A 15,408-nucleotide genomic window follows, 5' to 3' on the forward strand; every position below is an offset into this window, starting at 1 on the left:
CACTTTTTATTTGCATGGAAATGAAAGGTTGGTCCATCATGCATGTGAATTCATCACCTTCCTCCAAAAGCAAGAATCTCGGTCAAGTTTATTATTCTAGCTTGTATCTTGTTTTCATACTTTTAATTGTTTGTATTTTTACTTTTTCATAATTTATTATAAATTTTTTGTTGAATAGACAAAGTCAAAATCTTTGATTTTTTCTAAATGGAAAAAGTAATATGTTGGTTTTTCTTGACTTTTTAATACTTAATAAAAATAAGATATTATAAAATCAAACAATTTAATATTTAATACTATTAAATATTATTTAGAATTAAGTGAAAAAAAAATACAATTGTTAATTTTGATTGGTTAGTAAAAAAATTTAGTGAAATAAATATTTAAACTAAATTATAAAATGTATTTTCATGTCTTCGCTTGTGTCTCAATTTAACCTTTAAATTATTTTCGTTACAACAATTTCAATATATTCTAAATTATGCTTAAATATCAAATAGATTTTCTGTTAATATTTTTTTTTAAAAAATGATGGAGAAACTCACATAATAAATCTTTATATGACACGTTTGGACATTGAAATTGATCATCAACTTATCAGAGGTATGTGTTCATCCATTCTAAAAGAAAATCATAATGGAATAATCTTTTTAGTATTTAGATATAGTTTAAGATTAACGTTATTTAAAAAATAAATAAATAATCCGATTAATAGTTACTAATCCAATTAATTATATCCAACCAAATATATATTTACTAATTCCAACTTAAATTAATTTAAATTTAAATTTGAAAAAAATGGACTTAAAGATTGGGCTTGGGCAAAAGGGCTTGAATTTGGGTTGACTCTGCATCCATCCTTCGCGAGCCGCATCCCTAAAAAGGTGAAAAGGATTATGCATCAGATTGCCACTTATTAAGCCGTTTTCTATTTTAAAATGCACCCTTTAACTAAAGGTGAAGCCCTGAGGCGTGAAGGACACCCAAACGGAACAAAACTTTGGGCCTTCAAGCTTGGCCTGGGTCATCTTAGACCACCAAATTATTGAGCCTTTGGGGCCATGTGAGTTGGGCTTGGACACATGACCCCACACCGACCCGAGAAGAAGAGAAATACATATGTTGGGCTCTACCTTGGGGACAATTACATAAAAGAGTAGATCTAAAGCCCAAAATTTTTGGACAAAAATGCATTTTACCATTCACACATATCCATTTACGTGTTTTTCTCGACATCAAACCATTGAAAATATTATTTACAAGTGCATAAATATCAAATATAATTTTTATTTTTTATATTTTTATATATATACAAGACATTTGTATTAGGTATGCAAGGCTTGTACAAGTTTACATGATATGAATATATTTACATATTTTTCTTTATTTTTTATTTATTGTTTATATCATAGGAAAGATTGTTTACATATATGCATAAATATTTATTATAACTTTTTATATTTTCACATATGTACAAAACATTTATACTAAATGTATAATGGATTTGTAGGAGTTATACAATGCCTATAAAGTCTTATATAATTGTTATTTAATTAAATTTTAAAAAAAATCAAAATTTTAAAATAAAATATTATTATAACCCAATATTAAATTAATGAAAATAAATAAATATAATAATAATAAACTACCTCAAACAACCTATGGAAAACTCCCCACCTAAAAAACTCTACATAAAGCATAAAAAAGGTTGTTATAGATGTGAGAATAATCTAGAATCATCGTTCCAAGGCATATATAAGGCTGCCACAACATCCTACAAAAAAATCCAATACAGGAAACTTCCTAGAAAAGTCTAAAATCCAAACAAAGAAGTTTTCTAAAAGAAAAACAAATAAAAGTTACAAATGCCAAAAGCCAAAAGGCCAAGGTCAAGGCTCTCTTCATAGTATAAACATGGAAAGGTGGGTTTTAATTTCCTAATTTTTAAAAATACAATAATAATAATAATACAGAATCCTAACTTTTATAAATGAGTATTATCTTCATTCATTTAAAAATATTTTAAAATACATGTATTTTTTCATAATTCAAATAATTATTTATTAAAATACCCTTTTATTTGATAATATTAAATAAAATTATCCAAAATTAATTTATTATTTTAATTTAATAAAAGTGTTTTACAAATAAATATATAATAATTTTTTTTTATTATATAATATGAGATACATATTATTGTAAAAAAATTCTCTAGGATTCTTAAGTAGTAAATAAAATATTTCTAATCCTCTAGTTAATAATAAATTTATATAGTATTATGTAAATCCTCTCGTCTTCTCGTTTTATTTAATAAAATTAAATAAAAAATTTGTTTGTTGACATCAATAATAAAATAAAAACTTTAAAAATAAAAAATATAATTAAAACGAAAAAACATAAAAATTAAATATAATTAAATACAAAAAAACTTAAAATTTTAAAAATAAAATATTTACTCCTATTGTATTTTCAACTCCTCTCCAATATTTATATTTTCTATCGGAGTGTTTTAATTAAGTGAAAGTTAATATTTCACTTTTATATTTTTAGCTTTAAAGTTTTTTTTTTTAGTTTTAATTGTATTTTTAATTTTTAAAATTTTTCATTTTATTAATCTCAAATTAGTTCTCACAATTAAAATATTATTAATTGGTATTATTAACATGTAAAAGGATCATTTTAGAAAATAATTATTTGAATTATAAAAAAGTGCATGTATTTTAAAATATTTTCAAATGGATGAAAATAAATATGATTTATAAAAGTTTAAGTTTTTTTTTATATTTTTTTAAATTAGTGAGTCAAAACCCATTTTTTTCTATAAACATAAGTAATTTAGTTTCTTAAAAAAAGGAAGATACAAGAAGTCCTCCGTGGAAATCTCTTTGTACAAAATCATCTTAATCTTTGAAGTATCTAAAATTTCTATTTTAAAAGTAAAAATGATACAAGCAATTTATTTTATGTCTTTTGTACCATTCAATTTTAATGTGATTTTATGAGTTTTTTTTTCTTTTTTAATTTTTTAATAATTTTTTATTATTTATTTGTTTAAGTTGAGGCTTACACATGACTTTGCCTAGAGTCTTACGCCTTCCTCATTTAGGTAAACACTACAAAACACCTTAAAAATCATCTTTAACTGTTTAAAACATTGCCACTAATGAAGAGATTAAAAAACATTTTTGAAACATCAATTGTCCCGTATGGTAACACCCAAAAAGGGTGAATAAGTGAATTTTAGATATTTTAATATAAAAGTTGAATGTTTGGATTTTAATTAAACCCTTGAGAGAATAATAAACATAATCAATAAATCACAATGAACATAATAGATTTTACGTGGAAAAACCCATAACAATGTGTGAAGATAAAAAAACCATGAGTTTAAGATCTCAAATGTGAAATTCACCGTATAATATATAGTTTTACTTGACAGATGTTACCTAAGACTTACTCTTAAACGCTTATATCACAATCCACATCCACGACATAATACCTCAAGTGCTCAAGTGAGTTTGTTAAACGAATTGTTGAGAGCTTTTAGGAACTATAGGACAAGTTAAGGTTTTTCTCAAATGGAGCATCAAACCTTATAATGAGTTTAGGTAGTGTGAAACCAAGGTTTGGTTAATATCAGTTTTGATGATAACAAAAGAAAGTTTAGAATTAATTATTATATTTTAAGTGTGATTAGATAAAACGATTTTCAAAGTGGCAATCACAAAGATAAATCAAACCAAAGAGAAATCATAAAGAAGAAGAAGATCTCAAAAAGAAATGTTTTACAAGACCCAAGCTTCATAAGATCTCTTTGTAAAGTTGTTGGTACATTAGGATTTTCATACATTACATTCTTTACTTATGCACCCAAATCATCCAAAAGTTATTTTGTTTTAAATTTTTTAAAATTTGATGATTTCATACTTTCAACTAAAACCTTGTATCAAATGTTTTTTAAACTTGTTTAAAAGGTTTTAAGTTGAAAAAGTTTATTGTTGAGCCAAAAACGGTTCAACCGATTGAACCGAATGAAGAATTGGTTGACCCCAACTTAATTGGTCGAGATGTGTAAAAAACATTCTCTCTCTTCCAAAACGATTGTTCAATCGATCAATGTGTGAACAGTAACTGATCAACCCCCACCTTAACCGATCGAGCTCCAACGGTCACCTGTCAAACATTAAATGTCAACGATTAGTTAACCGGTTGACCCCCCAACTCGACCGGTCGAACCCCTAATAGCTAATTTGACTTTTTTTCCTTTATAAATATGTTCCAAATCTTTATTGTTTATGAACTTAACCTTCTCAAACATTTTTTGAATATATTTGAGTCTTGGAAGAGTGTTTTTTAGTATACCATTGTTCTAAAACTTGCATATCTTTAGTGCACTATTCAATTCTAGTTTTCTTATATCATTTAAGCCTAAAGTTTTGCACTAGGATTTTGTGAAATTATTTGTATATCTATGAGAGGAAGAATCTAAGTGTGAGGTATCACTTAGAGATTCTCAAGTGTGGGGTATCACTTGAGAGGTTGTTCAAGAGTGGGGTATCTCTTAAGAAGTGTAAAGGGTGCTTAGAGCCAAAAGTCCAAGAGGGTGGATTAAAACCATAATCTAATTGTATTGCTTGAAGACTTGATTTGGAATCCTTGAATTAATGGAACTTTAAGCTTGTAATTGAAGTTAGAGGAGAGTGGATGTAGGTCGGGTTGCGCCAAACCATTATAAAATCTTGTGTTTACATTCAATCTTCCCTATTCTTTTAATTTATATGCAATTGTCTTTATATTATTTAATATATATTTGCATATAATTGTCTCTTATATTCACATAGTTTGAATTTGCAAAAAGAGACCATCACCCTTTTCACCCTTCCTTTAAGGTGATTATCTTAGATTGGATTAGTTTAATTTTTCTAACAAGTAAGATATATATATAGTTTTAAAGATTTAAAGGATCAAAATTTTCTTGAAAAATAAAATCTTGATTTTCCAAAAAAATGAACTACCAAAATTTGACAACTGTCCAAACAAGTGTTTATGTGGACTTAACTACCACTTGAGCATTGGCTTGAGCACTCGAGTGTTTTGGCTAACATTTGAGCACTCTAGTTAATTTCAATAAATTGTTTAAGTTCAAAATTAAAACTTTGATCCAATTACCATTTAAAAAACTAATTTGCCTTTATCTAAACCTTTTAAACTTGCACATGCCTCTCCAGATGAATAACCAGTAACCTCAAATTTTTAATTAAAAATAAGTTATTGTCTAAAAGGATCCTATACCAGAATGAAAATGAACAAAATTACCAAGAATTAAAAATAATAGAAAATGTCTTAACAATTTGATAAAAAAATAATAAAAATGTATTTGACAATAAATTATTCAAATAATGTCACAAATTATTTAAAAGCAAATGCGTGATTTAAAATATCATTAAAAAAGGATATTTTAAATTTTTTAAAAATTAATTTAAAAAGTAATCAATTTGATGCCTTTTAGGATAAGAAATTATCTCCTAATTACCAATAATTTATTAGCACTCGTCAATGAGATGTGGAGTTGATTCCATAGAGAAATTTCTTATCACTACTTGGTTCTTTGCTATTAATCGCTATCTTAATCATTGGAGGAGAAGATCCTGTGCCATAACCAGTGGTGTTTGTGGTAGGTTCTAGTTTACCACCAAAGATGAGTGCCTTTATGGTCCATTTATGTGTGAGGACCACTGGAGAAGTTGTTCCAATAATAGGTAGTTAGTTATCATCAATGGGAAGTGCGGGGGTAATAAAGCAGTCACCATGATTTCAAATTCTCAACCTAACCACCAATATGATGGGGCTTGTAAGCAAGTGCCACTTGTTTAGAAAATTTGAATCCTCCCCTTCCCATGATGATACCCGTGTTAATTCGATGTGTTCTGATTTAAGCCCACTTTACTAGGCAGGCTGAGTCCAGCTAAGCTTCCCAGGTTTCGGCGTAGTGCCATCGGCTAGGTCTAAGCTTAAAGTGGTTGAGACTAGACTCAACCCCAATCAGGTGAGACGGGGTCGGGTTTGCATAATGATTGCCTAAACTAAAATTAAATCATGGACACTAAAAAATTTATAAGAGATACATGCTAATACATGTAATTGACACTTCACAATAAATCACACGTGGGTACTTTTTATGAAACCCACTTTGTAGTGGAATGTCTCGTCTCTCTTTATTTCTTTTATGCTTTTAGTCGATATTTTGTAACTAAAAGTTTAGATTTTCTCAATATTCACAATAAAAATCAAAATCATTTTTATTATAATATTTATAAGATATAAATACCAAGCGACTCATATTATGATATAAAATAAATTTATTTAAAATATAAAAATAAATATATTAATAGATGTTGAAATCTTTGTATGAACGTTTGAACATCATTATAAGTATTTAAGCGTTTGAAGTAATGTTTAAGAGCTCGATGAATTGTACAATAATTTTCAAAGCATTTTTGTTTAGTTAAAAACATGGAGTCTGTGTTATGTTTTAATTAAATTAAATTTTATTTTCTTCAAACTAATTCAATTAGTTAATTGAATTGAGTTGCATGAAAAAAATAATTTTAATATTTTAAAATGATTTTTTAAGTCATTATCATAGTCATGTCCATCTCACACCTTTTTTCTCATTGTTTATGTTTTTGAGCTTTTAATTAAAGAAAAAATGAAGAAGAAAATTAACATTAGTAACCATGATTTAAAGAAAAACAACTGTTTATTATATAACTCTAAAAAAAAAGTTGGAATTGCAAAGATTTGAAGTAGGTTTGGTGGTGAGGAGGTGTTAATTAAGAAATCAAGTTTAAATTATGCTTTTAGTCGGTGAGAGCTGTGATTTTTGAATTGAGAATTTCGGCTCCGATAATAGAGACGTTGAAAAAGATCCGCACAAAGGAAAAGGAAGAGGGAGAGAGGAGATTATGAGTGGAAAATAAAGATATTTTCGAACCTCCGATGTATTCCTGATTTACCTGAGAGTGGAAATGGGTTGATGAAGGCACTAAATTGGTAGGTGAAGACGGACGGAAGGTGATTAGCAGACGTAAGCATGTAGTTGTATTTGGCGGACGGTGGATCAGCACGTATTCACATTTCATACTCTTTTTTCTTGTGTGGACTGTCGATATGGGCGGGAGACTGAGTGCGCTGACAAACCCAATGCACTAAAAGATGTAGCTGACAAATTTGGCACTTGGTTCGTTGTGGTTGGGAGTGGCTGGCACGCGCTGCTGGAAAGGAGTATGTTAGCTGAAGTCTGTGGAAGGAAGAAGACTAAAAAGACGCTTAGACTTTGAGAAGAGTCAAGATTTAACTCTTTGAGTTTGTGCAAACACCCCAAAGGGGTTAAAAAACTTAGGAAAGGGGAGAAAAGAAAAGAAAAGAAAAAGAAAAGTTTGTATCGGGGGAGGATCTTTCAGTGCCATCAATTCAACTTAATTGTGCTTGGACTGTCATCCATTCACTCCCAACAAATCCCTTTCCTCTCACATTTGCACCCACTTTCCCTTACATGACATGACCATTTTCTAGCCATGCGATCATGCCCTTCATTCATCCTTTCTAACTTTCTCTCCCTTTCTCGGGAAAAATGAAAAAGCAAAGAGAATTAGACTGTACTACATAAAGTGATGAAGTAAGTGTACATAAAGATGCCACATCTAAATGTAGTTGGGAATAAAATTCAATCAAAACAATGATGCCTGCCAGCAATTCACTTTATTTGGCATATATCAACCCCTTACCATCACAATTACTTTTCTATCAATTTCCAAGCTAAAAAGGCTTCCATCCCCAACCCCGAGCATACCTAGAGTATAGAAATATAAAGGCATTAGCAAAAGTAGGTGAAGATGACCCTTCCAATCTTCCTTCTTCATCTCTCTCTACACATGCGTATTATTATAATTTCTTGTCTGATGTCATTCGATGCCACGTGTCAAGCCTTTTCTCCAACCGACACGTTAGGACGAGGACCCCCCCTCCTCTCTCTCTACCAATTAAGTCCAAAAACCATACTCTGTTTTTCCGATTTAAATGTTTCTTTCAACTACAAGCCTCCATAATTAGCTGCTTCATAGCGTTGTTAGACCTATGAGTATAAAACCAGAGGAACCTCAGTTTTATTGGGTGTAAGAGGGAATCTCACATGCAGACTAAGGTCAAAGAATAATTCTCACACCACTCATTAGCATTTTGGCAGGAGCTGCTGCGTATATTTTATCGAGCTCATCCTTTTAACTTATTTGGGTGCCCAGTGTCCCATGCATGTTTTTATTGTTATGCATGTCAACAAGAATGAGGATAATTAGGCATGGGGAGCTGTGCCTTCATTTATTATACCTTTCAAACTTAAATATGATATTTAATGTGCATGCAACGGTTGTTTTTTTAAATCATAACAAAATTATAAACATTAATGCAAATTTGTTCTTTAAAACATACCTCCCAGTTTCTAGTTTTTCTAACGGAAAAAACAAAAACAGCCATATTCATCACTGTTTTTAGCTGAAAGAAAAACGAAAAAAGGAAAAGGAAAAAGAAAAAAGAGTCAAAATTGACAAGATATCAGAGATTGGAAGCATAAATGTAACGCATTTGTCCTGTAGGTAGAAGCAGATTGGAAAGTGGATGAGAAATGGAGGTGGAAAGGCGCGTGGAAGTTGGAGAAGGGGAAGGGGAGGGGGGGGATTATAATTGAAAAGCTACAGTTAGTAGTGTTAAGTGTGGTCCATAGACACGTGCAAATGATGGCATTGTCTTCCCTAATGATGGATTCCCACCGCTTCTTCCACTGTGTGGGCTCCTCCATTCCTATCATGAATGGTTGCCTCCCTCTACTTTTTCTTTGACCCACTCTATATTCCCCTCCTCCTTTCATATCATATCAATTATCACCCTCCTCAATCCTCACCATTTTTCAGGCACTTGGAACTTTCTCCTCTCCCAACGCTGCTCTGGCGTTTTCTTATTAGCCCTTGTTCAATCTCTTTTTCACCCCACTGTGACATCTCCCCTCATAACCACCACTTCCATTCTGGATTCACTGCCTGAATCCCTGCGCCTTTTGTTTAATCGTGGCGGGTCCCATCCCATTCTTGGCGGTCTGCTTTGCTAATCCCACCGTAAATCCTTCCTAATATCTCACAAATCACATTTTTGGATCCATCCCGCTGCCTAATATTGACTTTGTATTTTCTATTACTTTTAATGTCTCTCCACCTGTTCAAATAGGTTTGACGTATTTTGGTGCTCCTTTCAAGTAATCTCTCCAAAGTCCTAAATATCTAATCTAATTTTATTGTTTTAAATTAGAACACTAACATCCTCTAATTATTTTTTTAACTGTCCATAGAGTGGTCGTGACCACCCCAGATATATCACATTCACCCACTTTTGTTTGCTTTTCTTTCCTTTGTTTAATCATCCCTAATGGGGACTCTTTTTGACACATTCGTGTGATTATATCTAAAAGAATTGTTCTTGTTTCATGCATATAAAAAAATAAAAACAAATAAAAATAAATGATTTTTTTTCATGATTGATTTGATTAAATTTAGGAAGCCTTTTCATAAGGGTTTTCTAGATAATCAATTTTAAAATTTAATGATTTAAAAAAAATATTTTGGAGCCTTTATAAAATTAATATTTAGTTGTTCCAGGTAATGATGAGTCACAGGCTTGGAGCCTGATTGATACTGAAAACAGAATGAAAATCTTGAAAATGATTTTCATTTTTACTGTTTATTCAGAATGACTTATTATTACAATTAGCAACATTTAATGTGAATCTAAGCTTGATATTTTTGGTAGTGAAAGAGTTACTTGGAGTTACCTGATAGGTTGGATGGGGTGAGCTGTGTTGGCCCTATGCAGAAAAAAAAACTGATGTTAGGTACAGAATTATGAGGGGCTATGTAGGTAGCTAGTCATTGATTTAAAAAAGAGAAGATTTTATTATGTCGTGATTGATGGGGGGTGGTGTCATGGAATCTGCTTAAGGTAGGCCAAAACATGGACTCACATCCTATATAATCTCTGGAATGTCAACATTTCTATGATTATCCTAGGCATTCACGTCCATTTAGAATGACATCTGCCCAATAGAATTGAAGAGGTCATCTTCATTTCAAAGTTACTTTGCTTTTTCTAAGTACACAATTGGCAGGTTAATTATTACACCAAAATAACCATACAGGTAATTCTCTAAAAAGGGCTGGCTGTTGTAGTAGTTTAATCTGTACCATATTATCATTAACAGTTGAGAAGAAATTAACACAGTGTACGCGTATCCTTGTGATATCAAGCTGGATGGATTATATGGATATATGTCCCTCATGTCGCTCCCTCTCTGTAGCTTCTGCATGGAGAGTTCAGAATGAGCTGTTCAGCAAATCAACATCCAAACATCACGCTGAGTTTTTGTCAATGTCAATTGCCTTAATTCGTACTATGTTAGGGAAGGAAGGAAGGAAGGAAGGAAGGAGAAATTATGGGTCACATCAGACTGGCAACCCAATCCTTTCGAACAAGTATATTCATATTTACCGGGTGGGAAGGGGGAGAGGACTGAGGAGGATCCATAGCAGGTGGGTGGATGTTAGTTACAGAACAATCATGCCTGGAGAATACTTGGCTAGATTCACGCATGGAGTGCCTTTGATTGCTGATTCAAGGAGGAATAATAATGTTTGAGGTCTGAAATGGCCCCATTTGAATTTTTTCTTAACTTCTTCTAGATATCAGGTAGGTTTATCAAGAAATTGTGGTTTTTGATTCCTTGGTCATATTGTCCTGTCACTCTCAGAAGAACACCCGACAATCCCTCCTCTTATTCAATCAAAACCCCACATCCCCGTATACCTCCAAAGATCCACGACACAAGATGTGGCTGGAATTGGCCTGTAATGCTAAATGTCAAAGTATACAGATTACATACTGTACAAAAGGGTCAGAAGTCATGCTGTCTTGAAACCTTTCCAAACAAAGACGCGAGGGTTTAGGGTCGTATTTGCGGGGATTGAAGGATTTCAGTCGACCCAAGACTCTCCACATTAGGCCCCCAAGAAAGACACTCGTATGCGTTAGATGCTATAGAAGGAGAATCAAAAAGGCCACAGAAATTTGCAATAATTTGTGAGATAGTTTATGAATGCAGCACATGTGTGGTATATATCTCACTTGATAATTGCCAATCAGTGAAGAAGAAGCTGTGATTGCGGTCATCAAGACAACTGTAACAATAGCTTTACTCAAGACTTGATCATATTGTGTGAAAAGACAATAAGATAAATTTACCCCCATGTAAAATACGTAGATGATTGAGATATATATACTAGGTGATGAGTGGGAGGGTGAAGAATTTGGAATACAAAAATGAGATGAAAAGTGGGGTTGATGGGTTTATACTATTTGGGAAATTGGAGCTACAGTTCCCAAAGAAGGGGATATGGAATTGAGATAGATTTGTTTGTGGGTTTTTTTTTTTTTTTTCTCCTTTTCTTTTTTTCAACATTCTCTACCACTTAAAGACGGCCTTCAGTTCCAGTCACCATATCCGTATCTTGAAAAGCAAAGAGTTCCCATATTCAAGTTTTGGGATTGGAGGAATTTTTTTTCATTCTCTTCCCTCCATCGCCCTCTCTGCTCACTTTATAGAGAAAAAGTTAAGAATGAGAGCCAAAGAGGCCACCGAAAAGCATGGACACCTTATCATGAAAGCAAGAAAAAAACGACCGATTTGACGGGCCAACACACGCATATACACACACCACACGCTCATACAATATTTCTCATTCTCTCTCTCTCTCTATCTTTTCTTTTTTGTATGGAAATCCTAAGTCAACCTCACCTCATCATTTGGTCTTGGTTCTTCTAAGCACCACCTCATATCCCACTTTCTTTTTCTTCTATCTCTCTCTCTCATCTTCTATATAATTACCACTCTCTATCATTCAATCCTCCCCCATGGGAAGCATGAAGGTGCATCAGTTCGCACGTGGATTCTGGGAGCACGAACCCTCCCTCACGCTTGGCTGCAAGCGTTTACGCCCTCTTGCTCCCAAGCTGGCCAACAGTGACAGTGTCGCTGCTTTCGATCTCAAGAGCTTCATTAGACCTGAAAGTGGCCCCAGGAAGCTTGGATGCTCTGATGATAAGAGAGATTCACCTCAGGTGTGTGTCTCTAACTCTCAACTAATTTTCTATTTTAATTGTCCACTGATTTCTGCAACTGTCACTTTAACTGCAAATTGCTGCACCGCTGCTCCATGGCTTCTGGGCAGCTGCTTAACTTACCTTAACTTATTATTGAACTGCAATTCCGACAGCCCTCATGCATCTCTAATTACGTAATAACACTATACAATAAGATCTATATGAACCAGAAGTATGATAACCTCTCACCACCCAATCATGACATGCCAAACATTTCATGTAGGTGGAAACACATCCAGGTGGGACGCGGTGGAATCCAACCCAGGAACAGATTGGGATCTTGGAGATGCTGTATAAAAGTGGAATGCGCACTCCCAATGCACAGCAAATAGAACAAATCACTGCACAGCTTGGAAAGTACGGGAAGATCGAAGGCAAGAATGTGTTTTATTGGTTCCAAAACCACAAAGCACGGGAGAGACAGAAGCAGAAGCGCAACAGTTTGGGTCTCGGCCACTGTCCCAGGACTCCCACATCCATAACTACAATAACCTTGGATACCAGGGTAGGTGCCATTTTTTCAAAACTCTGTTCCTTGGGTTCTCCTCTAGCATTGGTATATTTTTCTGAAAAAAAAAAGAATGCCATTATAGAGTATCATCCATACAGACGGTTGCTTGGCTGAACTCTTAAATGGCCATTCTCAGTTTCTCACAACATCTATCAGATACTTACTTCTAGTCTAGGTTTATTGTGGGAGATCTATGTGAAAGGTGAAAAAAAAAATGAATTTAATATTATTTACTAAAAAACTGTAGGTGGAAGTGGGAAGAGAAGAAGATAGTCCAAACAAGAGAAAGTGTAAGAGCTGGACGTTTGAAACGGTGGAAGAAAATAACAGATACTACAGAGAGGAGGGAGATAAGACTCTGGAGCTTTTCCCGTTGCACCCGGAAGGCAGATGAAGGGGTTTGAAAATTTAATTTAAACTCTGTTTCATTGTGATCAATTTGCTTTCATGTGCTTTTCCATGTTTTTCTCTCTTTGTTTGGGGAAAGAAGAAAGACAAGTTGTTTCTTTGTGGCCTCCTGCTTATTATTCTTGACTTGAAACCAAAGTGCTTTGTCACTCTTTATTCGATTTCTGGAGGTGATTCCTTTTGACTATGGAGGAACTTGTTGAGGCGAAGCTTTTTTAGATCAAAAGCAGCAAGCCAAGGACACTGAAGTCCACGCACTTGCCTGAATTTTCAAATTGAAAAAGAGAAGTGTCCTCTCAGCCATCTCCTTATACCACACAATGAATAATATCTATTACTTAAAAAAAGTATATAGAATGCAAACATTTCATAAGACTTTGATAAAGTAGCATATCGACCATCAAGAGACATGCATATAATTTTTTGTGGGTGGTGGGGACGCTCCTCGCCCATAGAGGTTGTCTCTGGGACTGGGAGGGAAAGCCAAATCACATGAAAATTGAAATGGATAAACAGTAGTTCATTGCATCATCCGTGCTCATGTTTTTTGAGTTTGATTGGACATACAACGACCATGATTGTGTTCTCCAAAATGGCGGGCTATCTAGTAAGATTCCTTTTGGTCCATCCAAAATGGATACATATGTTGCACATTGCAGTGCATTTTGGTAGGTCTGCACCAGTGATTTTAGTCTCCAGAAATATCCGGATATTTCCACGAATTTTTCATTTTTGGGACCCACGGGATATTATAGCATAAATTTTAGTTGAAATTTTCCCCAAAAATAGTTTTTAAAAATAATTTTTATTTTATTATTTTTATTTTTAATATTTTTAAAAATAATTTTTATAGCTAAAGTTTTATCTTTAATTATTATATATGCTTGTATAATTATTTTTTAAAATAACTATTAAAAAAGAAGTAAAATCAACTTAAAACGAATAAAAGATGTCATTTAAAAATATAATATTTTATGCTTTTGAGAATAAAAAATAGAAAACAGAAATTTTGTTGTGAAACATATTTTAAAATTTTTTTTGTTATGAAAAATAAAAAACTATTTTCAAAAAACAGTTTTCTAAGAAACCCTTGGTTTCTTTACCGGTATTATTTATATTCGCATATGTTATATTTAAGGAATACAATACTCTCTAAAATTAAATCTTAAAACAAAATTTTAATAAATTAATTTATTTTAATTATCTTATTTTAGAATACGATTTAATTGATTATTAAACATATAAAAATTTGTTCATAATTTATTGAATAAGTTTTTTTTTTTATATTTTTTTATATATATAGCAATTAAATATAAGGAAAATATAAAATTGTAAATAAAATTATAAAATTTTTAAATAAAAATAATCATATATTCAAATTAAATGAACCATTTTTTTAGTAATAATATATTTTTAAGTTCTATTATATTATTATTTCTTAGAAACTTTTATCAATATTTTTAGAAGTTTAGATCAATTGTTATCTCATCAATGTATTTTATTTGAATTTTAACATGATATTTATCAATATTTTTTGTAAAATGTAATCATTCTAATATATGAATGCTACTTCTACCCTGAATCTAAAAGGAGAAATAATTTAAGAAATCGAAGATCACCCTTTCTGCTCTCTCAAATTAATGAATTGAAAAATTAATCATAAATTTTGAAAAAAAAAAAATTCATTATCTAACCAGTGTATTTTCATTTTGGGGAAAAAAAAAATCATGAAGTTATATTAAATGTACCATAACCATTCAATAATTTTAAAAATTTATCCTAAGATTCAATAACTAAACTTTGGTTTAAATATGATAGTCATCATTAGTTTGGCCATGTGACGTCAGTATGACAAAATTTGTTGATCATAAGGAGCCACTAACTCATCTTTCAGCAGGGTTAGCCGCTTTGGAGTTTGGATTAGGAAATTATAGTATATTCGCGAGCCTTTAAACGCACTTCGTGTCCTTTTTTTTTTTTTGGGTTTGAAAGTGGACATAAGATATGATTAGAAAGGGATGGTGGGAGGAAGAAGAGATAATCCCTTTGAGTTCTCCAACTATAGGCTAATACGGTAATATACTGCCTCCTTAAAAGAGAGGTGTGGGATCCAAATCCTTAGACGTTAAATCTTCTTTTAGTTAAGAAAGGAAAAGGCTTCTGTAAAGAAGTCATACTAGCTTCTTTGTAACTTTGTTAGTGTGAAGTCGCTGCCATTTGGCCCCTACATA

General features: G+C 32.2%; 1 protein-coding gene across 1 annotated transcript; it reads left to right on the forward strand.

The window, feature by feature from the left end:
• The first annotated feature begins 11,976 nt into the window (after positions 1–11,976).
• On the forward strand, positions 11,977–13,364 carry LOC117906281 (WUSCHEL-related homeobox 4). The gene is made up of 3 exons (XM_034819261.1): positions 11,977–12,216; positions 12,482–12,763; positions 13,017–13,364. The coding sequence occupies exons 1-3, from the start codon at positions 12,010–12,012 to the stop codon at positions 13,161–13,163; spliced, it is 636 nt and encodes a 211-aa protein (XP_034675152.1). The 5' UTR covers positions 11,977–12,009; the 3' UTR covers positions 13,164–13,364.
• The last annotated feature ends 2,044 nt before the right edge of the window (positions 13,365–15,408 follow it).

The sequence above is a fragment of the Vitis riparia genome, chromosome 18, assembly GCF_004353265.1.
Source record: "Vitis riparia cultivar Riparia Gloire de Montpellier isolate 1030 chromosome 18, EGFV_Vit.rip_1.0, whole genome shotgun sequence".
NCBI classification, from domain to species: domain Eukaryota; kingdom Viridiplantae; phylum Streptophyta; class Magnoliopsida; order Vitales; family Vitaceae; genus Vitis; species Vitis riparia.

What these genes read in the sequence shown, in the direction of transcription:
- LOC117906281 (XM_034819261.1), top strand. Translation starts at nt 12,010, where the DNA reads ATGGGAAGCATGAAGGTGCATCAGTTCGCACGTGGATTCTGGGAGCAC. An exon ending in ATAAGAGAGATTCACCTCAG is followed by an intron (nt 12,217 to 12,481) that starts GTGTGTGTCTCT and finishes CATTTCATGTAG; the next exon opens with GTGGAAACACATCCAGGTGG. An exon ending in CAATAACCTTGGATACCAGG is followed by an intron (nt 12,764 to 13,016) that starts GTAGGTGCCATT and finishes AAAAAACTGTAG; the next exon opens with GTGGAAGTGGGAAGAGAAGA.